The sequence below is a fragment of the Pseudorca crassidens genome, chromosome 2 (genome assembly GCF_039906515.1).
Source record: "Pseudorca crassidens isolate mPseCra1 chromosome 2, mPseCra1.hap1, whole genome shotgun sequence".
Lineage (NCBI taxonomy): Eukaryota > Metazoa > Chordata > Mammalia > Artiodactyla > Delphinidae > Pseudorca > Pseudorca crassidens.
In genome coordinates, this window is record NC_090297.1 from 60,215,924 (window position 1) to 60,243,918 (window position 27,995).

At 36.3% G+C, this 27,995-nt stretch overlaps 1 protein-coding gene and 1 long non-coding RNA gene across 6 annotated transcripts in view; one reads left to right on the top strand and one right to left on the bottom strand.

Moving 5' to 3' along the window:
• The window catches only part of LRRC7 (leucine rich repeat containing 7), a 501,952-nt gene extending 488,529 nt beyond the window's left edge, over positions 1-13,423 (top strand). For 3 of the 5 annotated variants that reach the window (XM_067726544.1, XM_067726541.1, XM_067726540.1), the window contains one exon: positions 9,562-13,423. In XM_067726544.1, coding sequence (XP_067582645.1) covers positions 9,562-9,669 — 108 coding nt within the window. In that variant the 3' untranslated portion in view covers positions 9,670-13,423. The remainder of the gene's footprint in view (positions 1-9,561) is intronic. The other 2 variants (XM_067726539.1, XM_067726538.1) reach the window with 1 other exon arrangement.
• LOC137218864 (uncharacterized) lies at positions 143-27,946 on the bottom strand. The gene is made up of 5 exons (XR_010940894.1): positions 26,949-27,946; positions 21,514-21,544; positions 13,889-13,974; positions 12,280-12,331; positions 143-280 (listed from the first exon to the last, which is right to left on the bottom strand). It is a non-coding gene; the product is annotated as an uncharacterized lncRNA (long non-coding RNA).
• Between the last annotated feature and the right edge of the window lie 49 nt (positions 27,947-27,995).

Sequence of the window (27,995 nt, forward strand, 5' to 3'; positions counted from 1 at the left end):
AAAGTATATTCCTGGTCTATGGCTATATCTCGAAGATACCAAAATAGAATAATCAAAGAGATGATAATTCGAACAAACCTGATATGTTGCGCCTTTTTTTAAATAAATTTATTTATTTTATTTATTTATTTTTGACTGAGTTGGGTTTTTGTTGCTGGGCATGGACTCTTCTCTAGTTGCGGTGAATGGGGCTACTCTTCGTTGTGGTGTGCGGGCTTCTCATTGCGGTGGCTTCTCTTGTTGCAGAGCAGGGGCTCTACATTGTAAGCATATTAAGAACCTGAAAAATCGTACAAAATGATATATCCCAACATATTTAACCATGCAGCCCTCTTGACCAACAACGTCAATTAGCCACTTCCACAGAGCACACTTAGGGGAATACCTCTAGTAGAAGCAACTAACTGGGTCCACGGCTTCATTCCAGAGAGTGTTCATGTTCATAATTAATATCATGAGTCACTAAGAATGGGTTAGAGTACATTTATTTCTCTGAATTCTTTAAAATTTCCCCCCAAAAAAGACTACAAAAAGTAAAGAGGAGAAATTTGTGTTATGGTTAAAATGAAGTGTGGGACCCTTAAAGAAATAAAGTATTTGGAAATTTCACTAAAGCATTTCCTAACAAGGCTAAATAAGTTAACAATTTTCTATTGTTGATCTTATTTGGTGGTTTAAAATCAAAAACATTGGAGAGGTTTGGGGAAAGGTGGGTTGGGGGGTAGGTGGGGGGGGTAGGGGGTTGGGTGGGTTCAGCATCATGTAACTCTTAATGTTCAGAGAAATTATTGCTTATAATGATAAAATACATGTGCAAATATTTTTAAATAGCATTTGGTTAGAAGATAACCAAAAATAGTTTTTTAAATGTGTATGATTTTATATGCCAGTTTCACTGCACACCTTTATCCATTTGGTTTGTTCATAGTGTATAAAGTTCAGCACAGATAACTAGAGACGGAGTAAATACTTTTTGCAAATCAAAAAAAATAATATTTAGGTACTAAGTGAAACATGAAAAACAATAAAGACAAATTAAGTTCATTAAGCTGGCTCTAACTTCCATAATTTGGCTGAAATAAAAATAACATCAATTAAGCACCCATCTTGTGTCATTTAGAACACACAACAACCCTGCAAGGTATCTGTTGTTGACAGAGGTTAAATAGTTCATTTGAGCCTTTTCCATTATACAACACTGATTCTCCTGGAGCAAATTTTACTGCTAGCATGACATTTTCCATTCCCTGATTTGGCAAATATACATTAAATGCCCACAATGTACAAAGTGTGATGCCAAGCCACGTGAACACTGCAACAAGGAAATAGAACTAAAGTTCTACCTTTACACACCTAGCCCAGGAAGTAGACGTGCCCAAAATTACACAGAGCAGAAAATGGAGGAAGAGAGACAGGAAAAAAGCTGACTTCAAACACGCAACAAAATCAACTCCCAGTCTGTTTTCTCTTAACAGCAAGCTCTCCACCAAAACAGAGACCAACCTGGCTACAAAGAGTTCCCTGAAAATGAGAGGCTGATTTTGCAGTTCCTTTTGTGGTAAAGTACAGAAATAAAGTGCAGCTAGTTGGGGAACTGCTTGCAAACGAAGATAGGGAAGTCATTTTTTAGAGATGCTCATTCCACATGCTGGTTTTGAAGAAAACAGGCATTCTAAAGCCAAAGCAGATAAACAAGTAAATATCCTCAGGATTACTATTTATTACCATTTCCATGCCTGACTTTCTATACAAATAATGAACAAAGTCTTCAGTTGAGTCTTTTCTATTTTGCCATGTCTTTTTTTGAGCCTGAATTCATGAAACATTCAAGCTGCAGTACATGTGTGCATTTAAGACAGAAGAGAAATTCTTATTTATGTTTTATTCCATGAATATTATTTTAACCTTTATTGAAGTATAATTGCTTTACAATGGTGTGTTAGTTTCTGCTTTATAACAAAGTGAATCAGTTATACATATACATATGTCCCCATATCTCATCCCGCTTGCGTCTCCCTCCCTCCCACCCTCCCTATCCCACCCCTCTAGGTGGTAACAAAGCACCGAGCTGATCTCCCTGTGCTATGCAGCTGCTTCCCACCAGCTATCTGTTTTACATTTGGTAGTGTATATATGTCCATGCCACTCTCTCACTTTGTCCCAGCTTACCCTTCCCCCTCACTGTATCCTCAAGTCCATTCTCTAGTAGGTCTGTGTCTTTATTCCTGTCTTACCCCTAGGTTCTGCATGACGATTTTTTTTTCTTTTCTTTTTTTTTATTTTCCATATATATGTGTTAGCATACGGTATTTGTTTTTCTCTTTCTGACTTACTTCACTGTGTATGACAGACTCTAGTTCCATCCACCTCACTACAAATAACTCAATTTCATTTCTTTTATGGCTAGGTAATATTCCCTTGTATATATGTGCCACATCTTCTTTATCCATTCATCTGTTGATGGACACTTAGGTTGCTTCCATGTACTGGCTATTGTAAATAGAGCTGCAATGAACATTTTGGTACATGACTCTTTTTGAATTATGGTTTCCTCAGGGTATATGCCCAGTAGTGGGATTGCTGGGTCGTATGGTAGTTCTATTTTTAGTTTTTAAGGAACCTCCATACTGTTCTCCATAGTGGCTGTATCAATTTACATTCTCACCAACAGTGCAAAAGGGCTCCCTTTTCTCCACACCCTCTCCAGCATTTATTGTTTGTAGATTTTTTGACGATGGCCATTCTGACCGGTGGGAGATGATATCTCATTGTAGTTTTGATTTGCATTTCTCTAATGATTAATGATGTTGAGCATTCTTTCATGTGTTTGTTGGCAATCTGTATGTCATCTTTGGAGAAATGTTTATTTAGGTCTTCTGCCCATTTTTGGATTGGGTTGTTTGATTTTTTGATATTGAGCTCCATGAGCTGCTTGTAAATTTTGGAGATTAATTCTTTGTCAGTTGCTTCATTTGCAAATATTTTCTCCCATTCTGAGGGTTGTCTTTTGGTCTTGTTTATGGTTTCCTTTGTTGTGCAAAAGCTTTGCAATTTCATTAGGTCCCATTTGTTTATTTTTGTTTTTATTTCCATTACTCTAGGAGGTGGGTCAAAAAGGATCTTGCTGTGATTTATGTCATAGAGTGTTCTGCCTATGTTTTCCTCTAAGTGTTTGATAATGTCTGGCCTTACATTTAGGTCTTTAATCCATTTTGAGTTTATTTTTGTGTATGGTGTTAGGGAGTGTTCTAATTTCATTCTTTTACCTGTAGCTGTCCAGTTTTCCCAGCACCACTTATTGAAGAGGGTGTCTTTCCTCCACTGTATATTCTTGCCTCCTTTATCAAAGATAAGGTGATCATGTGTGCGTGGGTTTATCTCTGGACTTTCTATCCTGCTCCATTGATCTATATTTCTGTTTTTGTGCCAGTACCATACTGTCTTGATTACTGTAGCTTTGCAGTATGGTCTGAAGTCAGGGAGCCTGATTCCTCCAGCTCCATTTTTCTTTCCCAAGATTGCTTTGTCTATTCAGGGTCTTTTGTGTTTCCACACAAATTGTGAAATGTTTTGCTCTAGTTCTGTGAAAAATGCCATTGGTAGTTTGATAGGGATTGCATTGAATCTGTAGATTGCTTTGGGTAGTATAGATATTTCACAATGTTGATTCTTCCAATCCAAGAACATGGTATATCTCTCCAACTGTTTGCACCATCTTTAATTTCTTTCATCAGTGTCTTATAGTTTTCTGCATACATGTCTTTTGTCTCCTTAGATAGGTTTATTCCTAGATATTTTATTCTTTTTTGTTGGCAGTGGTAAATGGGAGTGTTTTCTTAATTTCACTTTCAGATTTTTCATTTTCAGTGTATACAAATGCAAGAGATTTCTGTGCATTAATTTTGTATCCTGCAACTTTACCAAATTCATTGATTAGCTCTAGTAGTTTTCTGGTGGCATCCTTAGGATTCTCTATGTATAGTATCGTGTCATCTGCAAACAGTGACAGCTTTACTTCTTCTCTTCCGATTTGGATTCCTTTTATTTCTTTTTCTTCTTTGACTGCTTTGGCTAAAACTTCCAAAAGTATGTTGAATAACAGTGGTGAGTATGGGCAACCTTGTCTTGTTCCTGATCTTAGTGGAAATGGTTTCAGTTTTTCACCATTGAGGATGATGTTGGCTGTGGGTTTGTCATATATGGCCTTTGTTATGTTGAGGTAATTTCCCTCTATGCCTACTTTCTGGAGGGTTTTTATCATAAATGGGTGTTGAATTTTGTTGAAAGCTTTCTCTGCCTCTATTGAGATGATCATATGGTTTTTCTCCTTCAATTTGTTAATATGGTGTATCACATTGATTGATTTGCATATATTGAAGAATCCTTGCATTCTTGGGATAAACCCCACTTGATCATGGTGTATGATCCTTTTAATGTGCTGTTGGATTCTGTTTGCTAGTATTTTGTTGAGGATTTTTGCATCTATGTTCATCAGTGATACTTGCCTGTAGTTTTCTTTCTTTGTGACATCTTTCTCTGGTTTTGGTATCAGGGTGATGGTGGCCTTGTAGAATGAGTTTGGGAGTGTTCCTCCCTCTGCTATATTTTGGAAGAGTTTGAGAGGATAGGTGTTAGCTCTTCTCTAAATGTTTGATAGAATTCGCCTGTGAAGCCATCTGGTCCTGGGCTTTTGTTTGTTGGAAGATTTTTAATCACGGTTTCAATTTCAGTGCTTTTGATTGGTCTGTTCATATTTTCTGTTTCTTCCTGGTTCAGTCTCCGAAGGTTGTGCATTTCTAAGAATTTGTCCATTTCTTCCAGGTTGTCCATTTTATTGGCATATAGTTGCTTGTAGTAATCTCTCATGATCCTTTGTATTTCTGCAGTGTCAGTTGTTACTTCTCCTTTTTCTTTTCTAATTCTATTGCCATGAATTTTTTTAATACTACTGTAAAAGCCACTTGAGACTTCAAACTTCCTCACATTTAAAAGTGCAGTGTAAATTTTTCATTGGAACTCTCTAAGAATTTAAGGTCTGTAGGTCAGATTTTTTGATAGGAAAATTTTTCAAATGACTTGGCATATAGTTATTGTAGTACTGCTTATACAGTATACTCAGCCCTAAATATATCCTAATATTTAATGAGACTACTCTAGCAGATTAAAATTTTGCAATGGGAAATAATTCCAGGTAGTTAATGGGAAACATAAATATAATTACCTAAGATTCCCACTGTTTGGTCTCATAATTTCTGGCTGTCAGGATTAGACAACATGAAGGCTTGCCCTATAACTCTAAGATGGTTGCTGTATATTTTCATTTTCCCTCATCGCAAGAGCTATAGGCAGTCAAAGGACTGCCTTTGTATCTAACATACAAAATACATGTATACTGGCCCTTTAAATGTTTGTCCCTTGAGGGTTAGTTTAAATCAATTCAAAATCATACACCAAGTCTCTAATCCCATTTCTCTTTCGGATTCTTAAAAGAATCGTGCTGTCCTTCTTATTGGATAATCCCACCATTTTGTGGCCAAGCCTTCTCAGAAACTAGTTTTTAAATTTAGAGCTTGGAATAATAAGAATACAACAGAATTCCTGGGAGAATTACAACATCCTCTGGAGAATTTCTGTGATATAAACATCCATAATTTATCCACTTAACAAAATATTTAGCAGAAGAAAATCAAAGATAAATTCAGGAAGGAATAAGAGGATGAAATCCAGAAACCGAGTACGTTTTACAGTAAATTGATGAGCTGTAATCACAAAGCTGTACTTTTTGTTAGAATTGCAAATGTTATTTTCATTAACCTTCCATCTTGTCATGTCTAAATCATGCAAAGGGGCAATTAAAAAACCTTTTGTGGCACAGATGTCAAGTGGAATTAAAACAAGGAAGGATACCTTCTGGAAAAAACATAAAAACTATTGTAAAATGAACCTTATACTTCAAATCAGCTAAAGCCAGAAATACATTAATTATACATTCTTGAAGCATAAAATTTTTAGAATATCTTTTCTTTCATAGATTGTTTTCTTATTAACTTCATTTTGACTTAAGCCATTCACTGAAGTTGCAATTTCCTCAAAATTGCACACATTTTATTATAATCCATGATAGTCTGTGTGTTTATATAAAACATATGTAGCCAAATGTGGCAACATATTTTAAAACTTTATTAATTTAACATTTGTTCTTCAAATCATCTTTTGTATTTATGTTATATACATATTCAAAATGTCAAATGCATAAATGTAGATTATATGCATTTACGTTTCAAAGCTTCATCAGATTTATACTCTGCAATTAATATTAAATAGTATCCTCCTTTATTTCCTAAGCTCTTCTATTCACACACATGAAACAACCATGAAACCTTTCTAGTTGAAATATTGTGATTTTTCTGAACTTCATGTTAATTGGAAAAGCCCTGCACACATGTAGTAACATAATTGTCTGATTCCCTGTCTGAACCATCTAAGATGTAAGCCAGATAGCCATATTCATTTGAACAAATACAATGTAAATTCTCTTGGCTCTTCTGTCCTAAGAATATAAATGAAAGTTCTCTAGAACTGAGATTCTATCTTCTCCTTCCATTCAAACCCCTCTGTCATTACCTCCCCTGGTATCAGGCCTACCATAATGTTCCATATCAAGAAATAGGGCAATTGGGCCTCCCTGGTGGCACAGTGTTTGAGAGTCCGCCTGCCGATGCAAGGGACACGGGTTCGTGCCCCGGTCTGGGAAGATCCCACATGCCGCGGAGCGGCAGCTGGGCCCGTGAGCCATGGCCACTGAGCCTGCGCGTCCCAGGCCTGTGCTCCGCAACGGGAGAGGCCACAACAGCAAGAGGCCTGCGTACCGCAAAATAAAAAAAAGAAATAGGGCAATTAATCTTAACAAGTGAATTAATTTAATGAACCTAAAACATTTGTTTCAACCTCACAACACCAATGAAACGAATTGTGTCAAGATACAGAGTTGTGACATAAATTCTCATCTAGCCACTAGCTGTGTGAGCTTTGATACTTCATGTAACTCTCTGATCCTCACATTTTCATCTTTAAAAAAAAGTTAAGGTTAACTAAACAGTTCCTTCCTCTGACATTTCGTCCTTCTACTCTTATGGCTTAATGAAAATTGTATTTCTTAAATTCAAGAAAGTAATAGTGAAGTAATATTAATAGTAGTAGCTAACATTTATTGATCGTTTACAGTGTTCCAGGCCTTGTCCTAAGCAGTTAACATATATTAACTCATTTAATCTTTAATAAACTTTCTAAAATAATTTGCTTTCTGATCTTCCAGAATCCTTTCGGTAATTTGAAGCCATTCCCAGGCAGTCCCTAGTTGTGGTCTTTTAAATAAGCCTCTTGAGATTCACCCAAGTTCTGGCTTAGAGCCAAAACATTTCTGGGGACTAGAATTACAGGTAGAGTCCTAATGTTTATTTGACACAGTGGTCTAATTTATCAACCTGCTTATTTCCTTCTGGGAAATCAACTCTTTGTGTTTCCAACTATATAACTATCATTTGTACTTACAAAGCATGACAACTAAAAGCCAATGCTTTAAAGCAATATTAAAAGCTAATTTATACAAGGAGTCTCCCTAGCTTGAATCAGAACCTGGACTGTGGGTCTGAACATCTTGAAGCCTTGTTTCTTGGAAACAGACCCAGATTCCAGGACAGAATTAATCAAGCTATGCTCTTTCTCTGCTCTTTCCTCTGTGCCTCAGAAAACTAGGGTTAATTGAAGCCTCTAGGAAATACCTGATCCTCGTGGATTTCCTGCTACCTTTATGAGCCCTCTACCTTGATCCCCTTCAGGATCCCCTTTCCAGTTCTCCTCCTGCCAGTTTTCCTGTTCGCTCCCCTCAATGCATTGGTATCCTCGTTCTTTAGTTCAGCCATTAGGCTAGCATCTGCTTTCTGCCATCCTCTAGCAAAAAGGATTGGGCCCTGTTTCACCTTTCCCTCCCTCACTTCAGACAAATTTACCTAGATGCCCAGGTCAACAGCAAACACTGTCTTTAAGTTCTATTCTACACATCCAAAGCCATGGCTCCATCCTGCTCCCCTAGTTAGATTTCCCTTCTTTCACAATGCTCCCTTTTAAACTTATTCTCTGATAATTCTCTCAGCATTCCATGTGGTAAATACCAGAGTGTGGTAAAAACCTAACTTCTGTTTCTAATGCTGCCACCCTGACCTCCTTCCTGAACTCCAGTCTCTTATTTCTAAATATATGTGCAACATTTTCCTTGCATGTGTCGTCAGTACCACAAACTCCGTTGTCTTCCCAACTAAGCCTGCTGCTCCTCCAAGGTTTCCATTTTCTGTTAATGGCATCACAGTTTGATTCTTGTTTGTTTTCATACCCTTGTCCAATCAGATACCAAATCTATTGATTCTACCCTAAAAGTTTTCTCCTTTTTATTTCCTCTCAAGTCTCATTGCCCAGGCAGATAGTCTGACTTAGTCTTTCTACTTTTGAGATAGTTCACATGTAACTACAACAACACAATTAAGCCAGAGTTAAAACTATAAGAATGAGAGATTTAGCATTTTGGTAGATCCAAATTTAGGACTAAATGTTATTTTTACCAGTACTAGAATAAGTTAAATTAAACCTGTTAGGAATCTGAATGAGAATTACAGCTTTTGCTAACACTGTAACGAAAAAAATTATGGTAGGAGGTGATATAGCAACAATTTTAAAGGGAAAATGTTGATTATTTTATCATGATCAAGGAAATATCAGTTCAAATCACTAGAAACAATTGCAGTGTTATTATGTCAGTAAAGTATTGAGAGAAATAGTAAGAATATTATGGTATCAGATGACTCAGCCCTAGCTTAGCTGTGTGACCTTAGTCATGTTGCTTGGCCTCTCTGAGGTGTAGCTCTTTCATTTATAAAATAACAAGATGAATCTAGATCACACAGAAATTAATTCATTTCTGGATGGGATTGAGAACCACTGCTATAAATAATGAATATATTTGCATTCAACAATGAGGGAAATACAAATTATCTTTTTAATATAAAAACATGTAAATTAAGGACTTTTCAGTGGATCAAAATAAGATCTAACTATACTATATGGTTTGCATGAGTGAAACATTTGACCGTGTTGATGGGTTTATATCAGTGATTATGCAACAAAAAGGCAGTGGTCCTATGAACACTTCCGAACCATCTCAACTAAGTTCCTGCAAACAAATCAGAACAACAACAAAACAACTATCATATTTCAAATGTATCTGTCTGTTACTGACCAGTATATCTCTATGATTAGCACAGTGACTAGGACTATACTAGGACAATCCTAAGTAGGATATACTAGATACTTGATAAATATTTGTTGAATTAATAAATTGAGTTGAAGCTGGGTGAAATTAGTTGTTCCCATAATTGCAATTCTGCTGTGAATTTTAAAAACACATGACTTGGTTGCTCAATACTCCCTTGAATTTTATTGTTAGAAACAATGATATATGATAAACAAGTATCTTACATTGATTGCCCTGTTTTATTTGTGTGTTTACAGGCAAATGGACATAGTTTTGTACATATGGAACATGAAAAAGCTGTATTACTACTGAAGAGTTTCCAGAACACAGTAGACCTAGTTATTCAACGTGAGCTTACTGTCTAAATATTTTTTATAAATAGTGAAGATACGTCTAGCCAGACCTAATGTTCAAAAATAAATTTATACATAGAAACAAATTTTGCCAATTGCTGGACCAATGGCAAACATTAGTGCCAAATGTATAATACTATATGTTAGCACTGGTCATCCTTAAAAATGTTAACTATATAAATATGATGTTCATGTGGTTATGTATTATTTTAACTGTCAGCCTCTGGCTGTGCATTGGTGCAGTTTTGGTTTTGGTTTTGTTTTGTTTTTTTTAATCAAATAAGTTTCTTCTTGAAGTGGATTTCATATAATTTCGGAGCACGGAAGCACACACAAGCTCTTTACGAATTCTGCTCTCCATCAGAAACACTGCCTCAAAGTTGTATATGCCTTTATATAGAAAATACAAATATAAAGAATTGTAATTCCCATAAAATATTTCTAGCACAAGGTACATGTTGGCATATATACAAAAAGAATATAGAGAAAAAACAATATTTTCATAAACTAAACATCTCGGATTGAGAAAGAAAATATATCTTAAAATAAGACTTTACTATATTGAACCTTTTTCAATAAAAATTACAAGATAATGCCTTATGAAAGCAACTGTACATATGGTATAAAGTGTTTATATTTGGTTCCATATTCATTTGCTAAATTCTCATAACACAGAGTGAAATATTTCATAAATTAGCCATTAATCTCTGGGACCTGAACAAAAATAGGACAAACTAATTTGTTCAATGCCTTTAGCTAATTACAAAACATGCAGAGTTAAGAAACAGACTAAAGGTCATTGTAGATAAATCTTTTTCACCCCAAATGTAAGCAGTGAATGATGGGTGGCAGGAAAGGTGTTGCTTTATTTCTTTCAAGTTTATGTTGATTATAAACTGTAGCCCCTGTGATTTCTTTACTTGTAAATGTGGAATTTATTTGTGTGTTGCTTTATCCAATTTGCTACTTTTAAATCATTTAAAATGAGTTTGGGGTATTGATAAAATTTATCATTAAGAAAGACTATTGTTAGAAAGTTATGGTGAGTGATAAAAACCTTTGGTAATTAAATATGAAACTTCAAATATAAGTTCTCAGAGCCTTGGTCTACCTGTATTATTAATTTCTGTGTCTGCTTTTGAGGGCAGAAATAGAGAAAATACCTTTTTTCCCCCAAAGTTTCAAAGTATATACAGTTCTAAATTGTCTCACTGAAAACAAAGATTAGCATAATTAGTATAGAATTAGTTATGTTTACATTGGAAATGTTTTTCTCTATAAATGATCAAAATTCATTTTATAATCCTTTAAAATATTTCTTTTATATATTAGTCATTAATTTGATTAAAATATTAATTTGAAATTCCAGAATAATTTCCCAGAGTTGGTTATATGCATTCTCTCTCATATTTTCACATAGCTGTCTTTTTTAAAATATATATAATGGATTTACTTTACATGCTAGTGTTCCAAGTATTTTGTTAGGATTTTCACAAGTGTCACATATTGATGTCACCAAAGCTCTGAGAGTAATATTTGTAAGTTACTGTTTTATGGGGACATTGAAAATATTGTATTTTTGTAGGGTCTATTAAAATGAGTGTCACTTATTAGAAGTACAGTGGTATTTTTTTGGCAATAGAATTTGTCACTTGAAGGCAAATGATACTTCACTTTATAGATGAGGCGCTAATTTTGATGTTGCTTTATGTCAGAGTGACATTATACTATGATTTTGTAGGCTTTGACATTTAGCAAATGATTAAATGATTGGCCTCTTTAATATGCTTCCCAGAAGTAATTTTTAAATGCATTTTAATATATTGACAGTTTCTGATGAGAAATGTCTTTCAGAGCCTAATTTTTTCTTTGTCAAAACCTCACACCAAACCACCATATCCAGCCACTGGAAAATCAAGATAGAGGCCCTCACTGGCCTCACAAGATCACTTAAAGGGAAAACAAACCCATGGGAGTAGTTCAGTGGCAATGAAGCACCTCCAATCATCCCATTAGTTTTGTTTAATCTTTTATGGGAGAGGTGGGAGAAGAGCCAGATAAAGGACCTCCCAAGTCTTTTTTCTTATGTCAGGTTTCCACATCAAACCCAGGGCTTCAGGAGATGCTTCTGAGGCCAAGCTGAGACGCTCATAATCCTAGTAAACACCTCTACACTCCTAATGTGACAACATTGTCTTGGGCCATGCTTTAATCCTTCCTGTTCTCAGGAAATGAGGAAAAGAGAAAAGGGATCCCTGACCAACTGGAAAAGAAATCTGATGTGCCAAAGCACCTCATTGTCAATTGTACTGCCATGCTGCATACTGAAAAAAGGCAGGTAATATTGAAAAGAGGTATTTTTTTTTTTAGGTGGACTGAAAAAAATCACTGATCACTTACAGGGGAAAAAAGTCTAATTGATTCCATGGGTGACCAAAACCAATAATACACTGATTTCTGAGTATTGCCTTTTTCGGATAATTGGCTTTACTTTCTGAAATTAGAATCTGGTTTACGTTAACAAAAACAAACAAACAAAAGTTAAGGGTGTGCCTTTAAAAAAAAGAAAAAACAACAACCACAAAAAAGGAGTGGAATTCATGATGACTCCAATAGACTCACCTTGGTCTTTGATTTTTATTGGAATCTTTCTGCTGAGGAAGCTGTCCTGTACCTAACAGACGGGAATGAGAAAAATCAGAGGTGGAAAGAATAAGCACTAAAAATTATTATTAGAATTGCTGCAGATTTTGCAAGCCAAATTGGCATTAGTGGACAGTTTTTAAAACTATTTACATGGCTTATCATACATTGTCACAAAAGCTCTATTATGATAATTCCAGCCTGCCAGACAACACAAGCTACCTAAACAAACATAACAATTTTAAAATAAAAGGGTACTTTTGACAAGGCATTTTGAAAGTCAATATAACATACAAATATGTATATCATGCTAATTTATTGTTCATTGAAATCTATAAAATATATGTGTTCCAGTTAATAAGAATTGTAATTACATAGATGTCAAACAGCCCTGGTTGTTTTGGGGCCTTATGTTGGATTGTGTTTTGGGGATGGAAAGCAGTTTTAAAGAGAGGGTGACAAATCAGCATTAATTTGTTCTTAATCTTAAAGATGATTACACATATATCACTAATATAATTACTTTCTAAAAGCAGGACTGAAATACCTTTTACTGGGAGAGCTAAAGAGAGGGAATATTCAAAGGGAGGAAGGCTTTGAAGAAATTAGTCTTATATATTCATATATTAGGTGAAAAGTATCTGAATTTGGCAAAATAATTGATGAAGCCAGAAAAACATTTTACTTTTATTCATAAAATTGATTTAATATCTCCACCACAATTTAAAGCTTTGGAAAATATAGTGTGTTTGCCAACTTGTCTTTCCATTGGCTTTTAATGCTGTCCTCAGTAAATTTCTGCCCCTCACTGGCACACAGATCAAGAAGGTGTATTCTGACGAATACCCTCTTATCAAAGGGCAATACAACATAACCAGATAAAAAGCCGCGTTGGCATAAGACCACCACTGTAAATCTTTGGTAAATTCAATCAGACAACATATTCAACTGATTCCTGATATACTGACCAAACAGCAGGTTTATTGAAATACTGGGTCAGTAAAAAGTTATGCAAATAATGAAACCTAGTAAGTTAAGAAGATGAGTCGTTCATGTAGTATCAAGAAAAGTAGGGCTGAGTGTCCAGTAAAGTTCCTCTCACAGAAATGCTAAATCATTCTGAGGCTTAATAAAATGTTCAGACACTGGGTTGGTGATGTGCCCTCTCTTATGGTTGTAGTTACCTGATCATCTGGGAATTGGGGGGAAATCTTCAGATTCAAAATCACTTGCATGAACTTTTTCCTTAGCAATACACCTTCCATTAAGAAAAGCATCCTGACTTGGCCCAGAGTATTTCCCCCATTGCTCAGCAAAACCATCCCCCAAGTGTACATTATAGCAAGAAAATAGAATGTGGGCTGTGGAAAAATAAATGTGCACCAAAGAAAGCATGTAGGGCAATATTATAGGAGATCCTGTGTATCAGCTCTCCTATGCAATCTTTCAGCTTCATTTGATCTAAACTATTCAGAGAATATTTTTTGAAACACCCCACTGTATAAAACTAAGGCAGATACAATCAAATTTTCTAGTTATATTCTGAACGTTCTGGGGGGCATTTGTGTTTCTAGTATGCAAAACTGACCTCTCTTCCTCACTGCTGCTGCTGCTGTACATCCATTCCTTCAACTCCCCATGATGTTCCAAAGGCAGTAAATGACTTCTTCTATCCTGCTGACACAAGAATAAGAGGCCCCCTTAGAGTTCTGTTTGGAGACCCCTGAGTATCAGCTAATGGTTCCAGCTCCCAGTTTGGGAGGAACTTTCTTGGGTGATCAAGGAACTTGGAATAGTAGCATTAACAAAGACTCAAAGGTGAAAGCACTTATGTGTCTGACAACATCGAACAAAGCTTGTATACAAGCGTGAAGGTGGCAATGCCTTAGTAGAACTGTTTCCACTTCTGTTTTTAAAATGTTGAACTTTACGGTATTGAGGACTCTCTCTGAGGCTCCCAGCTGATTGTTATGGGGACAGGTTGCAATCGTCTTCACCTTTGACACTGTCTGCAAGAGAATGGTTTGGAAACACTATCCTGTGAGGGTATAAATTGTACAACTTTTACTTTGGAGAATTCCGAGATTTCTGATAAATGGAGGGGAAAAGTCCACTCTAAGTTTTGATTAAAAAGAGTAAATGAAAACCTAGGAATATTGAAGCCTTTGGGCTTTTAACTATGTGATTATCATAATCTTCCCTGAGAGCAGTTCCATGGGAAGTAAAAAGAGAGGAAAATAATTCACTGGCTCCAACTTTATAAGCATTACTTTATCTGGTAGTGTTTCCCCTGTTGGATTTTGCTGTGTAACAGTCAGCTCATGCTTTGTAACAACCCATTGAGCACTGAACAAGATAAGAAGTGGACCTGGATGTAAGGCAGGCACAAATGGGAAGGGTATCTCTTCAGCCACACAAATATCTCCCCAAATTAGCCTGGGCTGCAAAACTCACTTTTTTGCCTAATTTTGTTTTTGTTAATAGCAGCACCTCAGAGTGGAAGATTGTGAAATTCAAGCAGTGTTTATGTAGAAAGCACTGAAATCCTGTGACTCTTGAGGTTGTAGGCCTTGCCCTTTTTTTGGGGAGGGGGGAGGGAGATTTTAAAATGTTTCATTCTTTAAGCTAGCATAATTTTCAACGTGTGTAGGAAAGGGTGTTGAGAAAAAAAGTTAAATGAATCATCCAACCTTTCTCTACTTTTGAAAATACAAATATTTTTTTCTTAAAACTGTCACTGTTGCACAAACACAAATTGTATTATTTGTGCCAGTTTTTTTCCTGCTTTAAAATAACATGATGAGTAAGCAGCCTACAAAGAGTCAAGTATCTCTGTACCTAGAGTAAAATATCTTAGTACAGAGACTTATTTTCATCACCAATCTCCACAATTCCTCCATAGGAAAACAGTTACTGTAGCTGAATCTTAGATGCCTAAGGTATGTCATTCATAAATTCAAAACATTTGGGGACATTTTATTGAAGAATATAACAAAAACATTAAATGCAATGTTAATAAATATTCGTTGAGCATCTACTACATACCAGGCACTGCAAGGGCTGTAACATGGTGTCCTCGGCACAGAAATCTCACAATTAAGTGGAAAGATGAGAGAACTTCCAGATCAAAGACAATGCAAGGCCATATGGTGAGTTCCTTTGTCCCTGCCCTCAGCCCATGTATTGCAAAAGGAAGCAGCATCTTTATCTAGTCAAATCTCTTTTGGGTTTGAGCATGGTTTCTCCATTTGGAGCTACAGATAGGTCTCCCCACTGGGTCCTATGGCCTTTGGGAGGCCATATGAATGTTTTCCAAGACTTAGGACAATATTTGACAGGCTAGAAGTGGCAAGAGTGGATGCCTTACTGGACGAGATAAAGAGCAGCTATAATCCTTCAAATCTGTGAAAGAGAATTTTGCCAAATTTTTCTCTCCAAAGAAGAGAGAGACTATTAGAAAAAATGATGTCCCTCAACCTGACTCAGCACTGTGTCTATATGCCTCTGACATGATGGAGGAAAGAGATAGAAGTCAGTATTTTAAAAGGCTTGGCATGTTTGATTGAAGAGATTCTTCTATGTTGAATGCCCCCAAAGAGTCCCCCCTATGACCACTGCCTCTTATAGACTGTCAGGAAGCATGTGAGTCCATAGGGTCGGATATTAGAGTGACCCCCTCAGAAATGCAATGAGTTGAATATTCATTCATCTGGCTGCACTTCATGTTTATTTACTTCAGTTCCTTCAGTGTGGTGAAGAGTATTTTCACTGTGCGCTGTTCAGCCCAGCCCATGAAAATACTGTTTGCATGAGGTAGGATCACACATATTCACATATCATAGACATCTATTTATTCTTCCAAGGAAAGTCTGATTACCTGAATCTAGGAATTGCTTGTTTTTCTTCACCCAATCTATACATACTCAGTGTTTTAGACACCTAAAAATCCTTCCTTTCACTGAGTACTTTCTAATCTCAAACTTTGCCCATAATGATCCCTCTACTGGAATGTCTTCCTCTCCCCATTCTCTTTCTACATTATCAAAATTATATGCAGCCTTCAGGGTCCAGCTCAAACATTACCACCATGAAACTTTCCCTAATCTTAATTGGAAGAAATTTCTCTCCCTCATATTAATACCATCATATTATTTTTTGTATGCTTTACAGTACTTACCACATTCTATCAACAATCATAGAGGTTTGATATATATTTGCTCTTTCCTCTCCTATCACCTGTGTGCTCCTTGAGAGGACCAGACAATACTTAAAAGAGGCATTCTAGACAGAATAACTTTGAGAGGGCACATCTGGTTTTCTTTAGTATGTATCCTTAGTGCCTGTCATAGTGTCAGATGCATAGTAGATGCTCAATAAATATTTGTACAATGATTAAGTGGATGATAGGCCTGGCACATAAACACATTTAATAAATACTGAATTAACAGGAAGTTGATGTTCAATTTACATAATAAATTTAAACCATGAAACTTTCATTTTCTCAGTTCATTCCTAATTTTTCTTTCTTCAATTCTCCCTTTTAACCCAATCCTCCTCTCCTCTTTAGCATTTCTTCTAAGACCTTTTAGGTTACTGGGCTGTGTTTCAACAGCTGTATTTAATTTCCCTTTTATGTGTTCTAAGGACCTTAACACTGTCCAAAAAGTTTAAGAAATGGCTTTTGTTCACTGAATTGGAGTACATCATATCTATCCTTTTGATTTGTTTGGGTCTTCTTTTCTTCGAAGGAGTCATGCAGATTGATGCCAGAAATATGCACTCAGAGAAATGAGTGCATAAGGTTGAACTTTTAGTGCCATGGTCTTGGTCTTACAGGCAGCTTAGAGATAATTAAGCCCAGTTCCCTCATTTTACCAGAGGCCCGAGGCCTGGAGAGGTGAAGCAATGCTGTGAACTAAGGAGACAAAGTACATCGTTAGATCTGGTTTTAGGTCCATACTTAAGGTTCTTCCACCTGTACACTGTGACTTGGTAGATTACTTTGCCAAGGCTATATTTAAAATTTGGAGATGTGGGCAATAGTAAAGGAAGTTGTGATAGGGATGGGGCTAGGGAAAGGTAGTTAGAAGAGGGAATCCCCAATCCTATTTTAGCTCTAAAATTTAATGAAACCACTGCCTCATGCTGCCTGTTCTAGAATAAGAAAAGTCTGTCCACAGGCCTTTGGCCATAGTTCAGCATAACAATATTTTCACACTGCATTTTGGATCATTTCATGGACAGATTCCACCATATTCATCCTTAAAGTGAAATGTCATACACTCCAGCCAGAATTCTCAGGCCACTGCAAAAGCTTTAAAATTAACATGATGAACTATTTACATAGATCACAGAAAATTTGGTTACCTTGATAAAACCGCACGCCCCCTCCCAAACTTTTATAGAGGTCAAAATCTGGCCTATTGATCTCAAAGTAGAAAGAAAACTATTTATACTGCCATTGGTATTGGCTTTATTAGATACATTGCCTTCATTAGAGGCAAAAATAATATAATTCAGTCCCTGAAAAAAAAACAAAGTGTCTAAGGGAGAAGAACACTAGGTTGGTAACCTCCTAACCAGAGTTTCTTTATTACCTCACAGTATCTTGCTTTCCTTGGAAATAAAGCGTTTCTTTCTTAGCTTTCTCTCAATGGTATTTTCCATATTTTTCTATTTGGGTTTCATAGAAAATTGAATACAGAATTGAGTGAAATCGTCTCAAACATTAAATCCATTTCTCATTTACTGTTTAGTTTATACTACTAATAATAATACTAAATACTAATTACTCCATCTGCCTCTGCCTTTTAATTTCTTTATATGAGGAGAACTTGCTACCAGGCTGATTAGGGCTTCTTTTCATGAAATTTTGTATCTAGGAGCCGTTAAGTATATCTTGATGGAAACTTCCTTCATTTTCTTTGATAGTAGGGTGCCTCGAACTGCCCAGAAGCCTACACCTTGGTTTTATAGCCCAGTGTCTATATATTTACATGAGGAAAACAATGCCGATTTCTGTTTGAACAAAAATGAAGTGAAAATGAAAAGGCTAATATTAATTGAGAGAGTAACAAGTGAGTAATAAGTGGGTAAGAGTATTTTAGAATAGTAGTTCTTTAAGTATGTTCAGTAAGAGTATTTTAGAAAAGTGAGGAAGAGTAAGAACAGGCTGGATGAAGGGGAGAAATTAAGTCATTAAGGGGGTAAGAATGAGAAAGGGAAAAGAATGGAGACAAAAGGCTGGTAGAGAGGAATGAAAGAAACTGGACGGCAGAGATCAGACCCCAATTCAGACACACCCTCTGGTCTCCCGGTGACCACACCCCTCCTTCAGCCAGCCCCAGAATTCCCTTCCTCTCCCTCCCCTCCTGGCAGGAAGAGTGATCTTTCAGCTCTTCTTGGTAGCTGCCCTCCCTGATACTCTTCCAGAAGTAGAAAGAAGAATTCAAAATGAAAAATAAGGCATATATTAGAAATATCTTTCATTTAATCATTATTTATGCCAGAAAATTTTTGTAATATAGTGGGTAATTTTTTTTAGTCATGTAACTTCTCAGTAAAGGGAATCACGAAAATCACGAAAACTTAGCTCATAAAAAAAAAATTACCATAGGACTTTTCTGAAATAAAGGCCAATATCAAACAATATAGCCATAGGTAAAAGTTCTGCGAGAAAATGAGGAAAATTATTGTTCTATCATAAGACAGAAAAGGACCTTGAGAGGATCTGGTTCATCTATTAACCTTCAGGGAATTAAACCTCCAGAGAAGAGGCTACCGCTTCCCTCAGTAACCCACCCTAATAAAGCAACAAATCATATGTTTCATCCCAATAAGACCCTCTGTTTAAATTACTGGATTCAAGTCTAGCATATCAATAGTATCCTCGTACGTAGAAGGACCGATCCATACTTTTTAGGAACATGTCTGCAGTTTGGAAGAGCTGCCACAAGATGGAGCCCTTATATCTATATTATATATCTAAGTCAGCAAGTCTGTAGCTTGGATGACCACACGCTCTGGACAGTCCATTTTTATACCTGTTGTACTGATATAACTGTTCATAAAAAAATATTAATAAACTGTTGATAAAACTTTTAACACCCCTTTCCATACTCTTTTGAGAGAATTAATTTGAAATAAAGCTCTAAATTTAAACAATACTAGAAAAACAATTAAAAGCTTTGAGTTTATTTTAAGCAGTTTCTATAATTTTTGACTAAACCTCTCAGTTGTATCAACCACCTAGTACCCAATCACAGAGAGAGACTGCTCTCTCCCTCTCAGCCTCAGGTGAATGTGTGATTTAAAATTCTGATGTTCCATTTGTTCAGTTTAATTATGACATCTGCCAGTTTAATCGTCTAATTAGCTTCAGTTTTCCAAATATTTTGTGCCTTATCTGCCATTATTTTAATGAGTTTCCTTCAAATATGCTCATTCCAAATATGTGGGAAGATATTTGCCACAAATTATTTAAAATATGTATTTTTAAATGAGCTCTCCAAAACTTAAACATCAGGAATTAAGTGTGCCTAGCATATAGCCTTGACTATATAGTTCTAACACTAGTCCACATCTGAATATGTGTATATCTGTATACAGCTTTATTTCTAGCTGACATCAGGCAGTAACAAGTTATCTAGCATAAACTCCTAATTTTTCATTTTATCTATGTGCACAAATAATTAGCTTAATATTATAATCAGATTTTACTTTATTGTAAAGTGAATATGGAATGTATTTCAAACTATGTCTCATAAAGTGATAATCAGAGTCAAGGGGTAGTTTAAAATGTCCCCCAACCTCCCTTCTTTCAGTCAGAATGTCTGGGTATTGGCACAGAGCCCAGAGCAGCTCTGGTGACCTGTGGCCTCAAGCTATTTTGGTTCCTAGGCATTTGGAACTTCAGGGCCTCTACTGGCTAGAGCATTGTTCTAAAAAACCAAAATTTTCTGTTTACCTCTTTAAGCTAATTATACCCTCACTCTCAGAGCTTAGCCATCATCCTTGTTTGAGCCTCCCCTTTACTAATTCCACCAAAGGCCTACTTATTCATGGTGTTTCTCTGCCAATCATTTAATCTTTGCTTCTTTTAAACCCAAGCAAAAGTAGAAAGAAAACACAGTGTTCTTTCCCGAAGACTATGTAAAGCTATTTAAATCCTCTGGTGTTTTCCTCCAAAGGAAACAGTTTCCTCTGGCCACATGATCACCCACTACTAACACAGTATGTTCTTAGCAAATTCAGTCAACCTTCTTTGGCGGTTGGTGCTTTATAACTTCTCTATGACCTCAAATGTGCCAATTTTAGGGCACCATCTTGGGTTTGCTTACAAAGTACGCTTCTTCTCTTTTCAGAAGAGAAAAATATTTTCTAAACAAACATGGCCACACATTCTAAAGCAAATATAGAAGGTGTCCACCATGGTTTCATTCTTTTGAATACAGCTTTTGGCTTGCTTTATTTGCCTTATTTTCTATTTCATCATCTTTTTCATCCCTTCTCAGACTTCCAAAAGCTTTACATGATAGGTTTGGTTGTAGAATCTGGAACTAAATATTAGAATGTAAATTGGGAAGAATTTGTACTGAGAATGAGAGAAGAGTTACTTGAAAGCTATTTCTATACTCCAATAGTGGTTTTTTGTTTGTTTCTTTGTTTATTAATGCTTGTGGTACTGGACTATCTCTAGATTTTTGGTATCAACTAGTACCTAAAGTATTATTTTTTATCTTGTATGAAGAGTCTTAATTTTGTATTCCTGGGAGCAATTTCTAGGTCAGTGCTTTCCATTCAGCAGCCAGCTTAGTTCCCACAAGTACTGAGATATCGATCCCCTCAGAGCACAGGGGCTTGTAACTTATTGCTTTCACTTGGGGCTTGGAGCGGCCTTATTTATTTTACACACCTATACCCCATTATTCAGAACAAACACGATCGTTTTCTATCTGTGCCATGATGTAAAGAGGTTGGGAAGCTCTGTTTTTAGGTACAACAAATGAGAAAACCACCAAGGTTGGGTTGGGGTGTGGAGCCCTAAGCAGCTGAGGGAAGAAGAAAGCTGTGAGGAACCATTGCTTAAAATGCCTGCATTCCTTTGCAACACTCCTTGCATGCCTCCCCCCTCCCAACAGAATGCTGATTATCCAGTTGTGTCACCTCCCTGTAAAGTAAGTGAATGATGGACATATTCAAGACTCCACTTACTTCTAGTGATGTTCATTAAGCCAGAAATCACCTGTAAAAGAAAAGGTTGTTAAGTCGTGGGCAAGTCTCAATCTCCAAATTTGATTTTTCCTTTATTTTATCATTATGTTCCTGACTTGTAACATTTTACTTGCTGTCCTTCTGTTTGTTTTAAATTATCCATCTTTTATAGCAAGTCTTTGGACATAAATCTTCAGCCTTACGTGTGGTGTCATTCAACTTAGCAATAAGTATTTTGCACTTGATGTGCAAAATACTTATTGCTAAGTTGTGATCAAGACAGATTCTCTAGCAGGCCATCACTCTGTGTTCTTTATAAAACCATGAATGTTGCTAGCAAATGTTACAAATCTGTTTGTGACCATTTCTCAGAAAAATTCAAACTCAAGACTCTCTCTCTCTCTCATACACACACACACACACACACACACACACACACACAAATATCAGGTACTATTTTTTTTAGGTTTTCACATATTTCCCCAAAATGATAGTTACTATCCCGGTGACCTGGGGACCTAGATCATCATAAACTACTGAAGGGTAAGGGACTACGTCTTCTTTTCTTTTTAAACTTTCCATAAATATTCCCGGCACATTCACCTACACTCCCACAACAATATACACTCATATTTAGAATATTCATCCAGACCTGTATGTAAGTTTGAATAGATCTATAGCTTGGAGAGGTGGTTAAGTAATTCCCTCCTAAGCCTTCCTCTGAACTATCCTAAGATTTGTCCTGTAGCCAATCTATGTGTTTATCCTTTAAGAAAAATTATCAGTGATTAAAACAATTTATCTTTTTCTTCCTGTGCATTCAATTTAATAAACATATTTAATGAGCAAAAGATTTTGAGAACAGAGGGAAATATAAATATAAATAAGCCATGGTCCCTCCCCTCAAGAAACACAATCTAATGGAGAGACAGACACATAAAAAGTCTAATAAATGCTACTGTGTAGGTACAAAATATAAGGGGAGAACAGTGTATTATCACTTTCTGTCTCATAATAAAATGGCAAATGCTTCCTTTCAGCTTTATTAAGTTCTTCTAATGTGGATGAGGAATCTTTTTCTATTCCCTTAGGAAGGCAGGCTTCTATCCCTCATATATGTTCTTTTCCAAAAAGGACAAAGTTTCAGGCGACAGTGAGAATGTAAATCTCTGCAGTATGGTCTAGAACAAATCATATCTGGGAGGGATGGTCACTAAGCTAGCTAAATTCTCGCTTTCCTCTTTCATCTGTCTTTGTCCTTCCTAGGGGCTGCCCCTTAGGAGTCAAAGTCAGAAATCAAGGGCATCTCTTCCTTCCTGGAGGGAGGGCACCAAAGCCTGATAACAAAGGCCTACTGCTCCACTTGAAGAGACTGATCTCAGGAAAGGAGAGAATAGAACAGTTAACCTTTAGCATCTCTTGAAATCTTTGCTTTAAAATAATTTGTATTTTAAACACCTTAACAAATGTACATACTTTTAGTGGACTTGCATATTCTAAATACTTATGTACCTATATATAAGGAAAAAATCACACTCTTGACTATTAATAAACACCCTCATGTTAGGAAGATGCTTTCTTTGTGTTTAAGAACAGAAGAGGACCCATTAGAGTTCAGTTAAAAATGCAACTTGAGCAGTACCTATGATAAAATTTTCTAGAAAGTAGAAAACTAAAGAGTGCCTAGAACTATGCAGATACAGACCAACTCTCACACATACCATTTAGATGGACAGCTGAAATACCTATGTGGCCAATGCCCGCACCCTTCTCTAAGTGTTGACCGTTGCAGCTGCCCTGGCAACATCTCTTAAGCACTAAGAAGTGGAAGCCATCTAAATTCCCACAAGTTATTCTGAAGGAGATTCTGAAGAGAAATAGCAGATATGGTTTTATATGCAACAAAACCCCTGAGTTTTTACTTGCTCTTTGAGGTTAAAATCAAGGATTGTCAAACTCAGGTTAGGATTAGCCTAGAGATGGGACAGCAACTGTATAACAAAGGGGGTTTCAAAAAGTATATGAGTTTAACCATGGTCTGGAAAATTAGCTGCCATTTGGTGATGAAGCGGTGGGTTTAACCTTGAAGCAATTTAGTGTCTTTGTGCAGCAACTTAGAAAATGGGAGTTTATTAAAACTATTTGCAATGGACTGTGTAGCACGCTTGAATTTGAAAATGAGATCATGCTTCTTAAATTCTTAACCAGAGGGATTCTGACCTACAGATATCACTTTGGGCATATTTCTTAAGATCAAGTTTGAAAGGTATTGAAAAAAGCCCAGTATCTACATATATATGTATGGTCAGTGGTCAGTTTGACAGGCCTTTTTTTTTCTTTTTCTGCTCTGTTAAATTGAACTTTTTATTTAGTCAACACCTCACCTTAATCCAGAAAGGACAGCTATCGAGTGTGATGCCTCCCCCTTTTGTTTTAAGTTTTTTAATAAAAATTACATATATTTAAGGTGTACAACATGATTTGATATACAAATACATAGTGAAATGATAACTACAGTTGATCTATTTAACATCTCATCCCCTTACATAGTTACCATTTTGTGTGTGGTGAGAGCATCTGAAATCTACTCTTTTAACAAATTTCCAGTATTCAATACAATATTGTTAACTATAGTCATCATGCATATTAGATCTCTAGACCTATTCATCATATGCCTTCCATGCAGAGATCATCATTCCACTAAGCTTTTTTGATTTCCAAATACTTGTGGTAGCTGAAAGCAATAAATGTCCTAATATTGGCAAGACTGGCTATTTGTGAACTATATGCTGAACTGTATGATAAACTAGAGAAAACTATGTAAAAGTTATGTCTGTAACTCTTTATGGTACATGATACAGCAGGGAATCACACAACCTCAAAAAAATTGAGAAGGGAAATCAATTGTTTAAAAAAATGAAGGAATCAAATTTAAATTCTCAATATATCATGTGATGTGTTATAACTGTTTCAAATTCTTGTCTGAAGAATGAAGGGATGTTGTAGAACTATTAAATATATTAGTGTCAGGTGGCCTCTTGGCCTGGTGGAGAGCTCAAGTTTGTCCAAAGTATGATCTACCAGTGAGAGAATTAGTATTAAAAAAAAATCACAGAAAAAGATAATCATTCTTTAGTTTAAGGCAGACCATTTAGTCTTCCTCCAAGCATCTGCTGCCTGATTTTAGAGATAAAAGAAATTAAAAGAAGCAGTCTCTTATTTATCATATGTCAAATTCAAAGGCATTACTGCTTGTGAAGATCCTATTATATTTTATTTGCCTATTTCAGAAAGAGATCTGCTGAACTGTCCTTAGTGCTTCATGTAGCTTTAAAGATTAGTCCTGCATCAGGTTATTCTAAAGGCTTCCTACCTTCAGAAACATAGATGTCTCAAATCCTGAAACTCACTGAAATATTGATATAAGAAGTTATTTTAGCATAAGCAAGAACACTGTACTCAAATTTCTGTTTACTATCAAGTTTGCCTCCAAACTCTGCAAGTAGTAGAAAATAAGGTGTTTTACTGCATTTCAGAACTCTGTATGCACTCTTGGAAAAACAGAAATGTAATGGGCTTCTAGCATTTCAAGAACTCATTGTTAAGACTGTCAAAGGATTCAGTAAGGAATTCTAACTAGAACAGCAAGTCACTAGTGAGAAAGAAAAAAGCATCTCTGGTGAAATCTATGGCCAGTGGACTTTAAACCATACAAACAGCGTATTTTATTCAGACCATTTGAAGTTAGACATACCCCAAAGACAACTATACAATAATGGCTTGTCTCCTACTTCCTGGGTGATGTTGCTTTTAGCTTTTAATTGTTAGGAGGGTGGATCAGGTGAAGGGTTTCACTACTACTTGAAAACTAGCTCTCCAGGAAGGGTGAAATCAAGTCCTCTATAGTGTGACCTTCCCTCATCTCCTCAGGGGAATTACATTTAAATATGGGCCAAAGGCTGGTCACAGGAAATGAGGCATTAATCATAGGATTTCAGAAAGTAGCCTTTTGGGAAGCTAGAGGACAGGACAGGTGTCTCCCTGGAGCCTCCAAAAAGTGCAATATGTAGGTCTGCTTTCTCAGATTAGGCTGAAACTCCAAGTCCTTGTTACAAATTGTCTTGGAATCCTCATCTGGTTTGATCAGTTTATTATCCACTCCAGAATAACAAAGGAGGGTACACAAGAGTACTTGTATCAGGTAAAGTGAAATAATTGTTTCCTAAAGAAAACTAATTTAAATTCTGTGTTAATTAGCTGCCTTGTTGGGGGGAGGGGGGAGAGGGACCACAGATTTGAAAGCTGTGTCTTTTGGTTTTTGTTTTTTAATATTTGGGAAGATTTTCAAGCAATAACATATTAGGTATGCTATACTCTTGTCAGGTAGTGTGTGTTCGCTTTGGAAAGGTGAGAATTGTTACAGCAGGCTGCTTTCATTTATCAAGCTAAGCATGGACATGTCTTTTGAAGGGCACCTTTGATCATATGGTTAATTTAACATTTGGGCTGAAGAGCTCAACATCACCAGAGATGGATCTGAATTTTACGGAGTCCCCCTTATCCAAACTACAGCACGCTTACTGCTTTCTTCCTGCATTCCCCAGATAGCCTCCAGGACCAGAGACCAGCACGTCATTTTGTCCATTTTCATTGGTCTGGCCACACAAGGAACATCCTGTTTAAATCTCAAGTGCTCAAATTGCCATGTTGAAACCAACTATCAATTTTCTCCACATTTAATTCTCAGCTTCTTGTCATTTTTTCATTTTTCTGCATTGGTTCCCATGGTAACAAGTCTGTTGGCAGAGAAAGTGTGACTCTGCTTTTAGCCTTCTGCACAATACAAAATCCTTCCAGTGACCCTCAGGCAAGTGTCATACAAAAAGGCAGCAAGAGTACAGTTCCCTAGGTTAATGCCTCTAATCCCTTACACTACCACATGCACTTCCCACCCTATTCCCCAAACCAGGCCTGCTGACCCCAGAGAGGAAAGTCAGCATTCAAGGACACTGTCCAGAATCCCTTCACCTGTCCATACAAGTACTGAAAGGGCCAGGGCCCTATATCCAACTACAGAGGCAAGCAAGGATTGAACCTTTGGGTTCAGATGGCTTCCTGTTCTGTCAGTGACTTACCTGACATAAATGCATAATTAATGACAATGTCATCTAGGGGCAGATGGAGAAGCAACTTGCCCTCATTTTTCTATAAAATTTTCTCAGTATGCATCTGAGATGTATACAGCCCAGGAGATAAGTATGTCTTGAATTATCCTTAAATCAGTGTCTAGTGATAAGACAGTAGGGACACTTAAACAGATTTTTTTTCCTAATAAGTAAAGCGGTACGTGAGAGCGGGCCAGGGAGTCATCCCAGAAAACTGAGCTCCTGAAGAGGAAGAGATAAAGATTTAGTTAAGTGAAGAAGACATTGTACCTTGTGGCTGAATGTGAACCATGGAGCTTCAGTCGGCACAATTCCAGGGTTTAAGTATGGAAATCTAAGGAAATGAAATAAAATGAAAGCTAAGGAAATGGGTGTGTAGGGAAAGGAGTTTTTAAGAGTGAATCATCTGCAGAAAGGGAGCCTGCAAATAAGAATGGCTTCATGCAGAGTTTGGCCCAACTCTATCCACAAAATATTTTTCCAAGTAATGTTTATTACATATTTTCTTTTGAATTTTAGAATTCCTTTGTGGCTTGACATTAAGTTATATGCCTAGCAACCCCAAATCTCCTATGTCCTCAATATTTAGAAAAAAGAAGGAACTGTTCATCAGAAATTAAACAGTCCTCATATTTGAATGTGCTTTTAACTTTTTTCTTTTAGAAAAGTTAATGAATTCAGGGGAATGAAAATAGATGTTAGAAATTGAAATATAGGTATCTAAGCTATAGTTAAGAAAACTGTAAATGATTTCTTTTTTTGTTGGGTCTTAAAAAATATGTGATGCTTATGCACACTGAGTTTTAAAGTTAGCAGATTATATTGTATAAAGGTATTTTTGGCCCTTTAGAAATTATTTTCCTACATTAAGAAATGTTTTCTTATATTAAAAACTTTTTATTGTGACTCAGGTTTTATGTCTCTGTATAGACATACATAGGTGTTTTTCTTTGCACACTTGTTTTGCACATGTAAAGTAATGAGGTTAAATAATGCCCAGGTATGCAGGTCAACTGACCTTTATGATAGCTACATTAGTGAAAGGATTTGATGAATGGGAAAAAAAAAAATCACATTATATTTCTTTGTATCTTTCTCTCCCTAATCCCCTTCCCTTATTTAGTCAGGAGATCTTATGTAATTTTTTGAATAGCCCACAGGAAAACCAAGATGAAACTCTCAGGCAGATGGAACATAAAGCAGTTCCCATATTTGCTATGGTAATTTATTTTCAGAATGTACTGCTAAAATAAATGTTATTTTCAATACTTGCAGTCTTTCCACTCAAGAGGACTCTTATTGGTCTTGAATGTGGAA